The sequence below is a fragment of the Macrotis lagotis genome, chromosome 2, assembly GCF_037893015.1.
Source record: "Macrotis lagotis isolate mMagLag1 chromosome 2, bilby.v1.9.chrom.fasta, whole genome shotgun sequence".
NCBI lineage: Eukaryota > Metazoa > Chordata > Mammalia > Peramelemorphia > Peramelidae > Macrotis > Macrotis lagotis.
Genome location: NC_133659.1, coordinates 162517838 through 162534169, shown reverse-complemented (window position 1 = coordinate 162534169; position 16332 = coordinate 162517838). Strand labels below are relative to the sequence as shown.

Genomic DNA, 16332 nt, shown 5'->3' with positions numbered 1-16332 from the left:
TAGAACCCACAAAAAAAGAGAGTGAAACAAGTTCTCATGGAGAAAACTCAGAAAAGATTGGTCTCAAGTAGGTAACAGAAGAATATAGTCCAGCATAGGAGGAGGAAGATTTAGGAAGCCCAAGTGAAAGGCTTTTAGTTATAGAGCAGCTCAGGTCTCGCTCACAAGCCAGAGGTACAACAGGTCAGCAATGAGGGTCCCAACCCTAATTCAGGAGACAAAGTTTCAGCCTAGGAATGCTAATGAAACAGGTGGGACAGGTTGGGTAATACTTAGGCAGGGAATAAACTGCTAGCACCTTTAACACCTAGGTAATGCCATAAGGACAGCAAACCAGGGGATCAGATCCCCAAGCCCAGAAATAAAAAAACCTTGACTATAATCCCTGGGACCCAGGAGCAGAGCTCAACTATCAAAATAGGCAAAAAAGAGAAAAAAGAGCACTAACCAGATAATTACCATTCTGGTAGGGACAATGAAAATATCATTTCAGAAGAGAAAAGCAGTGACAAAATGTCAACATGTGAAGTCTCAAAAGGGTTTATGGTTGTTCTCAAATCCAAAAAGACCTCTTGAAAGAACTCAAAAAGGCTTTTAAAAACCAAAGAAAAGAGGAATAAGAACAATGGAGAAAAGAAATGTCATGCAGGAGAATTATGAAAAACTGACTAAGAAAACAGTACCTTTAAAAGTAAAACTGGCCAAATGGAAAAAGAAATCAACTGCTTTAAAAATAAAAGTGACTAGGGGCAGCTAGGTTATGCAGTGGCTAGAGCACCGGCTCTGAAGTCAGGAGTACCTGAGTTCAAATATGGCCTTGGATACTTAATAATTACCTAGCTGTGTCACATAACCCCATTTGTTTTGCGAAAACCTAAAAAAATAAAAATAAAAAAATAAAAGTGACCAGCTGGGAAAAGAGTATAACTCATCAAAAATAAAATTAACCAATTGGAAAAGGAAAAACAAGACCTTACTGAAGAAAATAAAAACTTAAACATTAGAATTGTACTAATAGAAAATAATGAGTCTATGAGGTAACAAGATTCCATCAAACTGGGGCGGCTAGGTGGCGCAGTGGATAAAGCACTGGCCCGGGAGTCAGGAGTACCTGGGTACAAATCCAGTCTCAGACACTTAATAATTACCTAGCCGTGTGGCCTTGGGCAAGCCACTTAACCCCATTGGCCTTGCAAAAACCTAAAAAAAAAAAAAAAAAAAAAAAAAAAAGGATTCCATCAAACAAAACCAAAAGGCTGAAAAATAAAAGAAAATGTGTAGTACCTCTTAGGAAAAATGACTGACCTAGAAAACAGATCCCAGAACAGATAATTTACAAATTATTGGTCTACCTGAAAGCCCAATCAGAAAAAGCCTAGACAATATTTTTCAGGAAATTATCATAGAAAAATAGGCTAATATCCTAAAACAAGAAGACAAAATAATCCTTGAAAGAATCTACTTGTGAACTCATCCAACCTTTCTGGAGTACGGTCTGGAACTATGCCCAAAGGGCAACAAAAATGTGCATACGCCTTTGATCCAGCAATACCACTACTGGTCCTATATCCTGAAGAGATGATGAAAAAGGGTAAAAACATCACTTGTACAAAAATATTCATAGCAGCCCTGTTTGTGGTGGCAAAGAATTGGAAAGCAAGTAAATGTCCTTCAATTGGGGAATGGCTTAGCAAACTGTGGTATATGTATGTCATGGAACATTATTGTTCTATTAGAAACCAGGAGGGATGGGATTTCAGGGAACTCTGAAGGGATTTGCATGAACTGATGCTGAGCAAGATGAACAGAACCAGAAAAACACTGTACACCCTAACAGCAACATGGGGGTGATGTTCAACCTTGATGGATTTGATCATTCCATCAGTGCAACAATCAGGGACAATTTTGGCTGTCTGCAATGGAGAATACCATCTGTATCCAGATAAAGAGCCATGGAGTTTGAACAAAGTTCAAGGTCTATTCTCTTTAATTAAGAAAAAACAACAGATATCTTACTGTCTGATCTTTTTATCTCTTATACTTTTTGTTTCTTCCTTAAGGATATGATTTCTCTGTCATCACATGCAATTTGGATCAATGCATACTATGGAAACAATGTAAAGACTGGGAAATGGCCTTCTGGGGGGGAAGATTAGGGGGAAAATTGTAAAACTCAAAATAAATAAAATCTTGGAAAAATAAAAAAGAGTCCACTGATTAACCTCAGAAAGGGATCCCGGAATAAAAACTCCAAGGAATATTGTAACCAAATCTCAGAATTTTCAAGTAAAGGAAAAAATATTGCAAGCAGTCAAAAAGAAGCAATTTAAAAACCAGGGAGCCACAGTCAGCATTATACAGGACTTTTCAGCTTCAATATTAGAGGATCAAAGGACTTGGAATACAATATTCTGAAGGGCAAAGGATCTTTTATTATGACTAAGAATTATATATCAGGCAAAATCTGGCATATTCTTTTGGGGGGAAAAAAGATGGCTTTTCAATGAAATAGAGGACTTTCAAACTTACCTTATTAAAAAGGCCAGAATTGAATGGCAAATTTGATCTTTAAAAATAAGACTTAAGAGCAGCATAAAAAGGTAAATGGAAAGGGGGAAAATGTTAGTCAATAATGTTAAACTGAACAATCTTACACAGAAGACAATATTTGTAACACTTGAGGATTGTATTTCTCTTAGGAAGGTTAAAAGAAGTATACTGAGACAGAGGGTATAGATTGATCATGAAAGTGATGTTTTAGCTGACTAGCTCATGAGGGTTGTATTTCTATTAGTACAGTTAGAGGGAGTGTAGTGAGAGGATGTAGGTATAAATGGATCATGAAGAGATTTTGCTTCACACAATAAACTCGTGAAGGTTATATTTCTATAGAAATATTTACAAAGAGGGTGTGGGTACAAACTGATTATAATCTGATAAAGTTTATGTCTCTTGAGAACTATGTTTCTAATGGGACAGCTGAGTAGAGTATACTTGGACAGAGACTGTGGGTTATTATGTGATTATAATTGTGTGATTATAAATCAATTATAAATCAATAATATATAAATCAATCAATCTTTAAGAATTAAACTTTTATCAAGACAGATAAAAGGAGTATACCTTGACAAATGTTATGGGTACAATACAGGTATGTTGTGGGAACAAGACAGGTATAAAACAATTAAGACATGAAAAGGAGTATTATACTGGGAGAAGAGGCATTAGATGATAAATAACACCACATGAAGAGGCAAAAAGGAGCTACTATAGTAGAGAGAAAAGGAGGGTGTGTGACTGAGTAAATCTTAATTTCCACAGACTTGCCCAAAGAGGGAATAACAGACATTCCTAACTGAGTTTAGAAATATATCCTACCTTACAGGGAAAGGCGGTGGGGGTGGGGAAGGGGAAGGAGAGGAGAAGAAGAGACTGATAAAAGGGAAGGGAAAAGTAAAAATAAAGATAAAGTAAAAAAAAAACACAGGTAGTAATTCTGTTCTCAGACAAAGCAAAAGCAAAAACAGATCTCATTAAAAGGGAAAAGGAAGTAAACAACAACATCTTAAAAGGTATCACAGGCTGGAACACTATTGTTCTATTGGAAACCAGGAGGGATGGGAATTCAGGGAAGCCTGGAAGAATTTGCTGAACTGATGTTGAGCAAGATGAGAAGAATCAGAAGAACAGTATACACCCTAACAGCAACATGGGGGTGATGATCAACCTTAATGAACTTGTTCATTCCATCAGTGCAACAATCAGACACAATTTTGGGATATCTGCGAAGGAGAATACCATCTGTATCCAGAGAAAGAATTGTGGAGTTTGAATAAAGGCCAAAGACTATTACCTTTAATTAAAAAAAAAACCATCATCTTATTATGTGATTTTGCCATCTCATACTTTTTTTTTCCCATAAGGATATGATTTCTCACTCAGCACATTCAACTTAGATCAATATATACAATGCAAACAAAGTAAAGACTAACAGACTGCCTTCTATGGGGGGGGGAAGCGAGATTAGTGGGGGAAACTATAAAATTCAAAATAAATAAATAAATTTAAAAAAACAAAAAGAAAAAGTTATTGCAGGCAATGAAGTAATATCAATTTTAATGCACCAAATGGTATACCATTCAAATTGTTAGAGGAGAAGTTAAATAAGTTACAGGAAAACGGAAAACATAGACAGCAAGATTATAGAAGTAGGGAACCTCAACCTCCCTCTCTTAAGAATTAAATAAATTTTACCACAAAATAAACAAGAAGGAAGAAGTTGAACAGAATTTTAGAAAAATTTGATATGATAGACCTATGGAGAAAACTGAATGGGGAGAGAAAGGAATGTATCATCTTCTCTGTAGTACATGGCACCCACACAAAAACTGACCATGTAATAAGGCATAAAAATGTCCTAATCAAATGCAGTATGGTAGAAATCTTAAATGCATCCTTTTCATATAATGATGTAATGAAAATTACATGTAATAGTCATGCAACAATAAACTAGAAATTAATTAGAAACTAATTAGAAACTAATAACCTAATTTTAAAAATGAGTAGATCAAACAACAAAGCATAGAACTAATCAACAATTTCATTCAAGATAATGACAATGGATGAGACTTCATACCAAAATTTATGAGTTGCAGTCAAAGCAGTTATTAGAGGAAATTTTATATCTCTAAATGTTTATCTGAATAAAAGAGGAAGAGATCAATGAATTGGTCATGCAACTAAAAAAGAATAAATAAAAAAAATCTCCAATTAAATACCAAATTAGAAATTCTGAAAATTAATAAGATTTAAAAAACTATTGAACTAATAAATAAAATTCTTATTAAAAACCAGATAAAATAGATAAATCTTTGGTTAATCTGATTAAAAAAAGAACAAAGAAAACCAAATGATCAGTATTAAAAAATGGAAAGGGTGAAAATACCAGTGAGAAGGAAATTGAAGAAATTATTCTGAACTTTCTGCCCTATTGTATGCCAACAAATTTGACAACATAAGTGAAATGAATATTTACAAAAATATAAACTGCCCAGATCAACAAGAACTAAAATATTTAAATAACCCCATTTCAGAAAAAGAAAGCCATCTATAAAATCCCTAAGAAAAAAATCTCCAGGGTCAGATGGATTTTCTATCAAACATTTAAGGAACAATTAATTCCAATCCTATATAACCTATTTGAAAAAATAGGTGAAGAAGTTTTGTCAAGTTCTTTTTATGAAACCAAAAATGGTGCTGATACCTAAATCAGGAAGATACAAAATAGACAATGAAAATTACAGACCAATCTCCCTAGTGAATATTGATGCAAAAATTAAATAAAATTTCAGAAAAGAGATATTAATTATAATTACTATACTTGTATGATTATAATTATTATTAATTATGATAATATAATTAATTATAAGTTATTAGGATATTAGATCAAATAGGATTTATATCAGGTAAGTAAGGATGGAACGATATTAGGAAAACAGCATAATTGGCCATATCATTAACAAAATTAACAGAAATCTTATGATTATCTCAACAGATGCTGAAAAAGCCTTTGACAAAATACAGCATTGTCCATTCCTATTAAAAACACTAGAGATTAAGAATAAATGGAATTTTCCATAAAAGATAAGCAGTATCTATCTAAAACCATTCGCAGGCATTATATGTAATGGGGATAAACTAACAGCATTTTCAATAAGATCATATCAGAAATGTTAGCTCTAGCAATAAGAAAGAAAAAAAAGAAATGGAAGGAATTAGATTAGGCAATGAGGATTCAAAGTTTTCACTCTTTGCAGATGGTATGTATATTTAAGAGAGCCCTAGAAAATCAACTAAAAATTTACTTGAAACAATTAACAACTTCAGCAAAGATTCAGGATATAAACCCACATAAATCATCAGCATTTCAATATATGATCAAACAAAGCCCAACAGCAAGAGACAGAAAAAGAAATTCCATTTAAAGTAATTGTAGACAATGTAAAATATTTGGATTCTACCTGCCAAGGAAAATTCATAAACTATAGGAAAAAACTATAAAACACTTTTTACACAAATAAAATCAGATCTAAGAAATTGGGTAATATCAATTGCTTATTGGTAGGCAGAGCTAATATAATAAAAATGACAATTCCATCAAATTAAATTACTTATTCAGTGCCATATCAATCAAACTATCAAAAAAATTACTTTATTGAACTAGAAAATATAGTAATTAAATTCATAAGGGAGAACAAAAGGTCAAGAATACCAGGAGAATTAATGAAAAAAAATGCAAAGGAAGATAGCAGATATAAAATTATTTTATAAAGCATCATTCATCAAAGCTGTTTAATCCTGGCTAAGAAACAGAATGGTGGATCAGTGCATTAGGTGCACATTAGGTGTAAAAGAAACAGTAGTATCTGACTACAGCAATCTGCTATTTAGATAAACCCAAAGACTCTAGTTTCTGGGATAAGAACTCATGCCTTGTTAAAAACTGCTGGGAAAACTAGAAAAATTGCAAGATAGCATAGCAGAAACTAGGCAGACACCAACATCTCATGCCTTCTACCAAGAGAAATTCAATATGGATACAGAATTTAGACATAAAAGGTCATAACATAAACCAATCAGGAAAACAAGAAATGTGTCAGATCTATGGAAAGGGGAGCAGTTTATGATTAAGGAAGAGATAGAGAACATTATAAAATGAAAAATGGATAATTTTATTACATAAAAATAAAACTGAAAAGTTTTTGCACAAATAAAACCAACGCAACTGACATTAAAAGCAATGCATTAAATTGAGAAATAATTTTTACAGCTAATATTTATGATAAAGGACTCATTTCTAAAATATATAGAGAACTGAATCAAATTTATAAGAATATAAGTCAATCTCCAATTGATAACTGGTCAAAGGATATGAAGTGGCAGTTTTTTAGATGAAGAAATTAAAACTCTCTATAGTATTATGAGAAAATGTTCCAAATCATTATTAGAGAAATGCAAATTAAAACAACTCTGAGGTATCACCTCACACCTATCAGATCGGCCAATATGACTAAAAAGGAAAATGTTCAATGTTAGAGAGGATGTGGGACACTGATGCATTGTTGGTAGTTTTGAACTAATGCAACCTTTCTAGAGAACAATTTGGAACCATGCCCAAAGGGCAATAAAATTGTTCATTTGATCCAGCAATACCACTCTTAGGTCTGAATCCCAAAGAGATCATAAGCAAGGGTAAAAAAAGGTCACATGTACAAAAATATTTATAGCAGTTCTTTTTATAGTGGTAAAGAATTAGAAATTAAGTAAATGTCCTTCATTTGGGGAATGGCTTAACAAACTGTGGCATATGTATGTCATGGAACACTATTGTTCTATTAGAAACCAGGAGGGATGGGAATTCAGGGAAACTTGGAAGGATTTGCATGAACTGATGCTGAGCGAGATGAGCAGAACCAGAAAAACATTGTACACCCTAACAGCAACATGGGGGTGATGATTAACTTTGATGGACTTGCTCATTCCATCAGTACAACAATCCAGGACAATTTGGGGCTATCTGTGATGGAGAATACCATCTGTATCCAGAGAAAGAATTGTGGAGTTTGAACAAAGACCAAGGACTATTACCTTTAATTTAGGAAAAAAAAATACCTGATATCTTATTATGTAATTTTGCTATCTCTTATACTTTAGTTTTCTTCCTTAAGGATATGATTTCTCTCTCATCACATTCAATTTGGATCAATGTATATACCATGGAAACAATATAAAGACTGGCAAATTGCTTTCTGTGGGGAGTGGGAAGCAAGATTGGGGGGGGGGGGGATTGTAAAACTCAAAATAAATAAAAGCTTTAAAAGGAAAAAAAAAGCTGTGTGGCTTTGGGCAGGCCACTTAACCCCATATGCCTTGCAAAAAAAAAAATAAAAGGGAAAAAAAACCCAGCCCTGCCTGAGAGAACTGTTATGGAAAAGGACATCCACATCCAAAAAAATATGTTATGGAGTCTGAATGCAGAACAAAGCATACCATGTTCAATTTTCAAAATTTCTTTTATGTTTGTTCTTTCTTTCTCATGGTTTTTTCTCCTTTAGTTCTAATTCCTCTTTCACAACATGATCACTATGGAAATATGTTAAACACGACTGTACATGTACAACTTTTATCAGAATCTTCACTGGCCCAGGGAGAAAAAGAGAGGGTGGGAGAAAAATGTGGAACTCATAAAATTGTAAATGTTGGAAAACTTCCCTTACATGTAATTGGAAAAAATAATTTGTTACTGTTTGAGGAAAAAAGAATATGCATTTATCAATGACATACTCTAAGCAATGTCCTAAGTTCTTAAATATAAATGTGAAAAATGACCCTCAGAACTTATAACCTAATGGGGGAATATGACATGTACACAAATAAGTAACTGAAATCAGAATGATATGGAGACAAAATGGAACCCTGAGAAACACTGAAGAAGTAAAGATCACTTGGAGAAGACAAGGATTTTACCTCTATAATAAGACTACACAAGATTGTTCAGTGATGAGTTCTAGGCTGTCAGCTCTGAGAAAAGAAAAGGAAAAGAACTCAAGTGGCTCACCTGCTCTGCAGGGGGTAGAACAGTTGTATCTGAGCCCTGTCGTCTATGGTGTTGGACCACCTTAGCCATGATCACAGGTGATGTACGTGGGCTGTCTAGTCCAGGATCTGATAATACCGAGTTTCTTTTCAGCAATGACTGGGAAAGAGAGGAAAGGAGAGAGGAAGTAGTGTAGAGATGGGATCTGTTAGTGCTAGAATAGCCCAAGGCTTAGTTGTTCATCCAGTTTAGCTATTATTGTAAGGCAGTAATCTGCTTTTCATTATTCAGGGGCTGATGACCCATTATAAGTCATTAAGAATCTTTGCTCACTCTCTTTTCTGTCCCTACAGTTTTCTTTGCCTTGTCCTTTTCATTGCTCCTCATCACTTTTCTCAATGGGTGGACAAAAACAGAGTAAGAAGGAAATCAGTCCAAGTTTTTATTTATCAGTTCTGATAGTTCAGCTAGAGAAAGAAAATAAAACTATTGGCTAAAATGAGGTTTTTATTTGCCCTCGACTTCTTCTTGACATACATTGGTATTATTTACCCCTGAGTTTTGTTTAATTAATTCTTCTCTTAATATTTTATTCACAGTCATGGAGAGAAAAATCTATGAAACCAAAATCTGAAAACTTTGGGAATCCAATTTGGGGAGAGGAGTTGGGAAGAACTATAATACCAATGTATAAATGTATAAAAACAGAATCCTAAAGTCAACAATTCTAAAACAGAATAAAAAACTGACTATATCTGGGGATTTTAATGAAATAGCACCTTTGTGAATTTGGATAATTGATATCTGATTATAAAACAATTAGGATGAAAAATAATTTAATTGTCTAAAAGTTGTACTTTTCATACCACCATTTTGGAGCCCAGGATATATCAAATGTTAACAAACCACAAACCTAGATCATAATTCCCATAAAAAGACAGGGTACTGAAGATCTTGGTGCATCTAATTTACAATCTGATCTTTAAATAGTTTAGGAGTCTCAAGGACAGGATTTATATCTTCAAATGGGCCCAATTCCTCCACAATCTCACCTCACTGAGGGAAGGGAAGCGTTCTGTCCCAGAGTCTAAGCCACTGTCTCCATCTTGGGAATCCAAGGAATGACGACCTGAGAGAGTAATGGAACAGGTACAGGAATGAAAGGCAATTATTTCCCAGACATGATAAGAATCTCTATTCTGAGGACCTAAATACAGAGTAGGATGAAGGATGCCATTTTTGTCTCATTTTTCCTTTGACAGTTGATTCTCTTATTTGGGATTCTCTTCTGTGCAAAGACAGTGCTGCACCCTGACCATGCTTAATTCTTCCCTATTTCTAAAACTACTCAGAGACCATTCCCTTTTGCCTGGAATTCCCTCCTAAAATAACCTCATTTCTCAAGTCCTTTTCTTTTCTTTTCTTTTTTTCTTTTAGTTTTTTTGCAAGGCAATGGGGTTAGGTGGCTTGCCCAAGGCCACACAGCTAGGTAATTACTAAGTGTCTGAGGCTGGATTTGAGCTCCAGTACTGGTACCACGTAGCCGCCCCCTCAAATCCTTTTCAATTCTTCTCTAAACTCCCCATTTTGAGATTCACCTCTAGTTCCAACCGAACCAAAACTTCACCCACATACTCCTAGTTTTTGTTTATATAGATTCTAGTCTTATTATTCTACATAAGTATACTCATTTATTGTTGCATGAGTCTGTCTTCTTTCATCTATTAGACTGTATTTTCTTATTGTTGGACTATTATCTTTCTTCTGGATCTGAATGAGAATTGTCAAGAAACCTGAAAGAGGTAACACCAGAAAGAAATGAAAATACAGATGGAACTCACCCTCTGATGACTTCAAATTAGCTGGATTGGTGTCAGACATTTGCAGTATATCCTGAAATTAAATTCCCAGATGAAGGGACAATCAATTAAAGTTGCACAGAAGACATTCAATTAGAAACCTTTGTCTTCTCCATACCTCAACTAAACTTGTACTGTTAGAATATGTTTATATAGGTTAGGGATGTCTATTTAACTGATAGTAAAATGCTTAGCTAGTGGTGTTCTGTCAATAATGTTTGATAAGAATGAAGAAGAGGAAGAAAAAGAGGACCCTATCTACCTTAAGAGTACTCTATTACCATGAGTCAAACACCACATTCTACTCATTAACCTAGATCTCAAAAGAAACCTCCAAGTTGAATCAGACATGGGAGAAACAACTTTCTGAATTTTAGATTGTGGACGAACTGACCAAAATGATTAGTGGACAAATACCCACTCTGGAAAGAGATTTTTTAATGCTGAACCTCAAGTACTTGTCTTCCATCCTATTCTGTTCAACATTTAAGTCAGTTACCTGAATAAAGGCATAGTTGACATGCTTCTCAAATTTGCAGGTGACAGATCTGGGAAGGATAGTTAACATTTTCATTGATACATTGGGATTCAGAAACATCTCATTAGGCTAGAAAGCTAGATCAAATCTAATAATATTACAATTATAATTCTTAATTTCAAATCCTATTTCATGGGCCAAAATGGTCAAAAGACATATAAGAATAGTTCTGCCATTCAGCTTCTGAAGATGAGGTAAATTGTCCCCATGGATGGATTTGTAATCTGCACCAAATAAGTTCATGTGTGCTGTGCTTTAAGGTACATAAAAGTGCTTTCCTCACTATAACCCTGTGCTGCAGGTATTAAAAGGACTGGTACCTTCATTTTACAGATGAAGAAACACAAGGTAAATGACTTGCCCTTGTGACACAACTAACAATGGGGAGGGGTCTGGGGAGGAGGTGAGGGGGTAGAGGGATAAGGAAAAATCAGAAGACATCCAATGTCTCTATCTTATGAGAGGGGACCTTTAGGGACATTTGAAGCAAACAGATTTCCAGAATCTGGAGAGCTCGGCAGCTTATAAATTCCTTATGATTCAACAGTATAATACAAGGCAGTCCAAAAATCTAAAGAAAGTGGTCTTTGGCTATAAGAATAGTTATAACATTCAGAAGGATAGGGACAGTGCTGCTGTCCATACCGATGATCATAAAAGGTAACCTTTGGATTCAGTTATTCGGTATATTCAATTCTAGGTTCTGTATTTTAAGGAAGATAATGACAATCTAGAGCATCTTTAGAGATAAGGATTCTAGAAACCATGTCATATGAAGATCAGTTGAAAGAATTAAAAACATTCAGTCTGAAGTAAAGAAGACTTGAGTTAAAGGGAAAAAAAGAGTATAGGAGAATCAGCAAGCTCAGTTTAGCCAGACTGAAGAGTATGTGAAGAAGAAAAATGTACAAAAGATTTGAGGGTCAGGGTTGGATTAGGCTGTGGAGGGTCTTAAGTGTTTAACAAGTAGTTGCTGATTCTATAGGTTACAGGAAAGTCCTGGAATTGACTGAGGTTTTATCAGGCCTGTGATTTAGTAATATCATTCTGGCAGACCAATGGAAGATGGAATTGGAAAAGTGGAGAGACTTGAGGCAAGGAGGTCAATTTAGAAAGAAGGCTACTGAAGTAACTGAAGTAAAAGATAAAAAAGACCTCATCTACAAGTGACTGCATGAATGAAGAGAAGGGACAGAAGTGACTGCGGCTGTAGAATTAGAACTGAAAAGATCATAAAGGTAAGTAGATGTGTGTAGTAAGGGAAAGTGAGGAGTAGAAGTAGTCTCTAAATGTTTGGAACCAGGGTGACTGGAAGCTTATTGATGCTCCTGATAAAAATAAGGAAGTTCAGAAGAAAGATGGGGAAAGATAATGATATGTGAAAGTTAGTGCTCAGGTCTGAAAGTAAAGAATAAAGGCTGGAATTGTATATCAGTTGAGGGAGCATAAGTATTAGTTAGCTGCTTCAATAATTTCACTGTTCCATTAATAAAGAGGAGTTCAACATTTACCCTTTCTAAAATATCTTCGGGAAAAGCTTTCCTGGGCTAACTCTATGAATAATTAAGCCTGCCAGTACAATTTCTGACTCATTCTTTTCCCTCAACAAACTCTGATAATTATAGTTATTTAGCAGCAATTGCAATTATTACTCTACATTAATGGTAGGGTACTGTAATACAGATTATCTTTTTTATTTGAAAGTGTATAATCCAAAAGTAATTTCTACTCAGCTTTGGAATGCATCACCATAGGGGATTCTAACTATTTCATAAGAATGCTATTAGCTATGGGACTTGAAGAGGTCTTAGATACTAGATAATTCAACTGTCTTCCTTCAAAGTAGAGGCTCAGAGTGATAAAGAAACTTGCCCATGATAGTAAATACAAGAATTGGGTTTTGAATCAAGGTCCTCTGAGTCAGTGCTCTTTCTACCCACTGTCTTTGCATCCACAATAACCTTTTATAATTCTATCTGTCCTTCTATCTATAGTGTATATATATTTTCCAATTACTTGTTTATATAACTTCTTGATTAGCTGCTTCTTTCTGGCTATTTTACCCCCAGTGTCTAAGACATTTCCTGCATATAAATTAACTGACCTCAAAGGCTACCTTCTCCATGTGAAACCTTCAATCATTCCCCCAGGCAAAATATTTTTCCCCCAAGTACAAATATTCTTTTCTTCTTTCAACCTATATGGTACTGGGGAAGCTAGGTGGTGCAATGGACAGAACACCAGCCCTGGAGTCAGGAGGACCTGAGTCAAACCTGAGTTCAACCTATATGGTATTGAATTCATACTTCTATAATGTTTTGAACCTTTACAAAACATACGTTCTTATGCTTCAATATAGTGTGGATGTAAACCTGGACTCTTGAAAGTCAACAGAGAGCAAGTTATAGAAGGATTCTACTTGTCTCCTTTACTGGACTTTGTCTAGGTCATGCCTCATAACTGCAACTGTTCCCCCCCAGGCTCTGTCATGGGCTCTCTCCTCCTTTCTCCTCTCTCTTTCACTTGATGATATCATGAGGGAGTTCCCATTGAATTAATTATAATCTTTATGATGATGCTTCAAATTATTCAGCCCTAAATTCTTTCCTATCCTCTAGACTTGAAATTCTAAATATCCTATAGAGATCATGTCTGAAACTGAACTCATTCTTTTTCCCCCAAACAGCCCATCTTTCAAAATTCTCTGGTGCTGTAGAAGTCACTATCATCTCAGGCAACAAGGCTTGCAGCTTGGGTTTCTTCCTCAATTCTTCACTTCCTCTCAACCCTCAACTCTCAATGTCCTCTTCTCCTCTGACTCTCAAGTCCATACACTTGTACTACTTTTCCAAGTCTTCTGGTTGTTCTACCTGCCTTGCATCTCTTCATACTGTAGTCAGTTAGTCAGTCAAAAAAAGGAACTACTAAGTGCCAGGTATTCTACTAAGTGTTGGGGATATAAATATGAAAAAAAAAAGTTTCTGCTCTCAAAGAACTTAGAATCTTTTTTTTTGGGGGGGGGGGTTGGACCAGCAAGAGTATGATAGAAAAGTCCAAAGAAGTTCAAAGGAATATATAGTCTACTGGGAAATGAAGAGAAAGCTGGCTTGGGCTCTCTCCTTAAATGGGGGTTTTGGAGATCACCTTTATTCCAACCCGAAGGATGAGAGGTTCTGTCAAGCTTGTGACTCAGGTTGATTAGATCCTCCATTCCACTATCATACTGATCTTAAAAGAGCAGGTCTTCCTCCTAATTCAATGAGTCCCATTTCTCCCTCCAATGCCTCCCAGACTAAATATAGCTGTGATGTTAAAGCCCTTATAACAGTCCCTCCAACTTTTTCAGGACTCTCACAAGGCACTTCTCTCAACATACTGTCTCCTTACTGTTCTTCACATAAAATACCCCATCATCTGTGAAATGTTACAGTCCTGAAATTTACTTCCTCTTTTTTTTTTCCTCCTGGCTTTCTTCCTTCAAATCCCAGCTAAAACCCCACATCCTCTAGGAAGCCTTTCCTGTTTCCTCTTAATACTGGTACCTTTCTTCTGCTGATTATCTCCAATCTATGATAAATAAATATGTCTGTTTGTACATAGTTGTTTGCGTGCTTTCTCCTCCATAAGACTATGAACTTGGAGAAGAAAGAAAGTGTTTTTTTTGCTTTTTTTGCTTCCCCATGTTTAACCCAGTACCTGGTACATTGCAGATGCTTAATAAATTCTTGTTGACTCATTGCCCTCTATCATGTTCTCAACCTCAATAATATAAACATATATGCTTTGCTATGAGGTAATTATGATCTGGATTCTCAATCACCTTCAGAAGGATGTGACAACCCATAAAGGCTTCAAATACTCTCCAAGCAAAAGACTATCTACTGTCCTAAGATAAGCCTGACTTGGTCAGTTCAGAGAAACTCATTGCTAAAATTGGACCATTTCCTGACTTCTTTCATTATGGCAACAAATAGGCTGTGGGATCCCTAGGAGAGTCATAGAAACATCTAACAGTTCTCAAGCAGTGCTCTTTTGTATATTAATGAGTATGCAAAATGGTCCTTAGCCTTATGTAATATCCAGACAGCCTTCAAAGGGTGATTGTGGTAAACTGGCAGAAAAGGGAGCAGAGAATCTAAAAACTGTTAGATTCTTAGACCTACAAACATTTGACTATGAGTACTTTCAAGGTGAGCTATTTCAGTTGATTTGCACTGTAGGGTAAACAATGAGTTAGGTCTGACATTGAACAGAAGGAACAAATTAGTTTGGACTACACTGGGAAAATTGTATGAAGCTTTCGATTATTTCAAACTTCTCTTTGTGTAAAGGTCCATCATCTTTAATACCAATATTCTCTCACTGATCAATTAATCAATAAAGGTTTACTAGACACTTATTTTGTGCTAAGTGCTGGGAATATAAAGAATAGGTAAATAGTTTCTGAGCTTACTTTAGATTTTTAATGAGGGAGGAAAACATAAAACCAATACATAACATAAACAGAGATTCCACTAAGGAGGTGATCTTAGAAGGGACAGAAGCAAGGATTTTAACAAATTAGAAGTTATGAGGGAGAGCATTTCCAGCATGAGGGATGGGAGTATAGCAAGCAAAAAGGACTGTTGTGGCTAGATTGCAGAATTTAAGAAAATGAGTGGAATGTAAGAGGTTTGGAAAGGTAGAACAGTGGCAGAATGTGAAGATTTTAAAATTCCAAGCAAAGAATGTTAAGTTGGATCCTACAGATAAAAGGAAATCATAAGAATTTGTTGAGTAGGGGGATAATAAAGTCAGACCTATTCTTTACAGAAAGATGGTTTGGATGGGGAAAAGCTTTAGGCTGGAAGACCAATTGGAAGGCTACTGTAATAATTTAGGTCAGAGGTGAAGGTAACAATCAAAAGACCTAGGGGTGGTGCCTGAATGGATGGAGAGAAAAGAATGTATTAGAGACAGAAAAATAAATTTTAAGATTTGGCAAATGAATGGATATGTGGGATGAGAAAGGATGATTTGGAAAGCTGTGAATTTAAGTAACTGGAAGAATGGTAAGTGGTGCCCTCAACAGAAGAGGGAAGTTCAGAAGAGGCACATGTGTGCGGAAGGAAGAAGAAATGAGTTCTATTTTTGTCCTGGTGAATTTTAAGATGTTTAAAGGGCATCCAGTTTAAAATATCTAATAGGAAATTGGTGGTATAAAACTGGAGCTGAGGGCTGGATCTGATTATCATCTACATAGATAAAATTAAACCCATGGGAGTTAATAAGACTATCGAGTGAAAAAGTACAGAAAGAAGAGAGAAGAGGCCCCAAACAGAACTTGGGGAAAAACTCAC

General features: G+C 35.3%; 1 protein-coding gene across 5 annotated transcripts in view; it reads right to left on the bottom strand.

Moving 5' to 3' along the window:
* Nucleotides 1-16332, bottom strand: part of LOC141513404 (rho guanine nucleotide exchange factor 11-like) — a 134654-nt gene that overhangs the window by 21992 nt on the left and 96330 nt on the right. For all 5 annotated transcript variants that reach the window (XM_074223161.1, XM_074223159.1, XM_074223160.1 and 2 more), the window contains 3 exons: nt 10438-10489; nt 9649-9725; nt 8618-8755 (listed from right to left, as the gene is read on the bottom strand). In XM_074223161.1, the coding sequence (XP_074079262.1) occupies nt 8618-8755; nt 9649-9725; nt 10438-10489 (267 nt within the window). The remainder of the gene's footprint in view (nt 1-8617; nt 8756-9648; nt 9726-10437; nt 10490-16332) is intronic.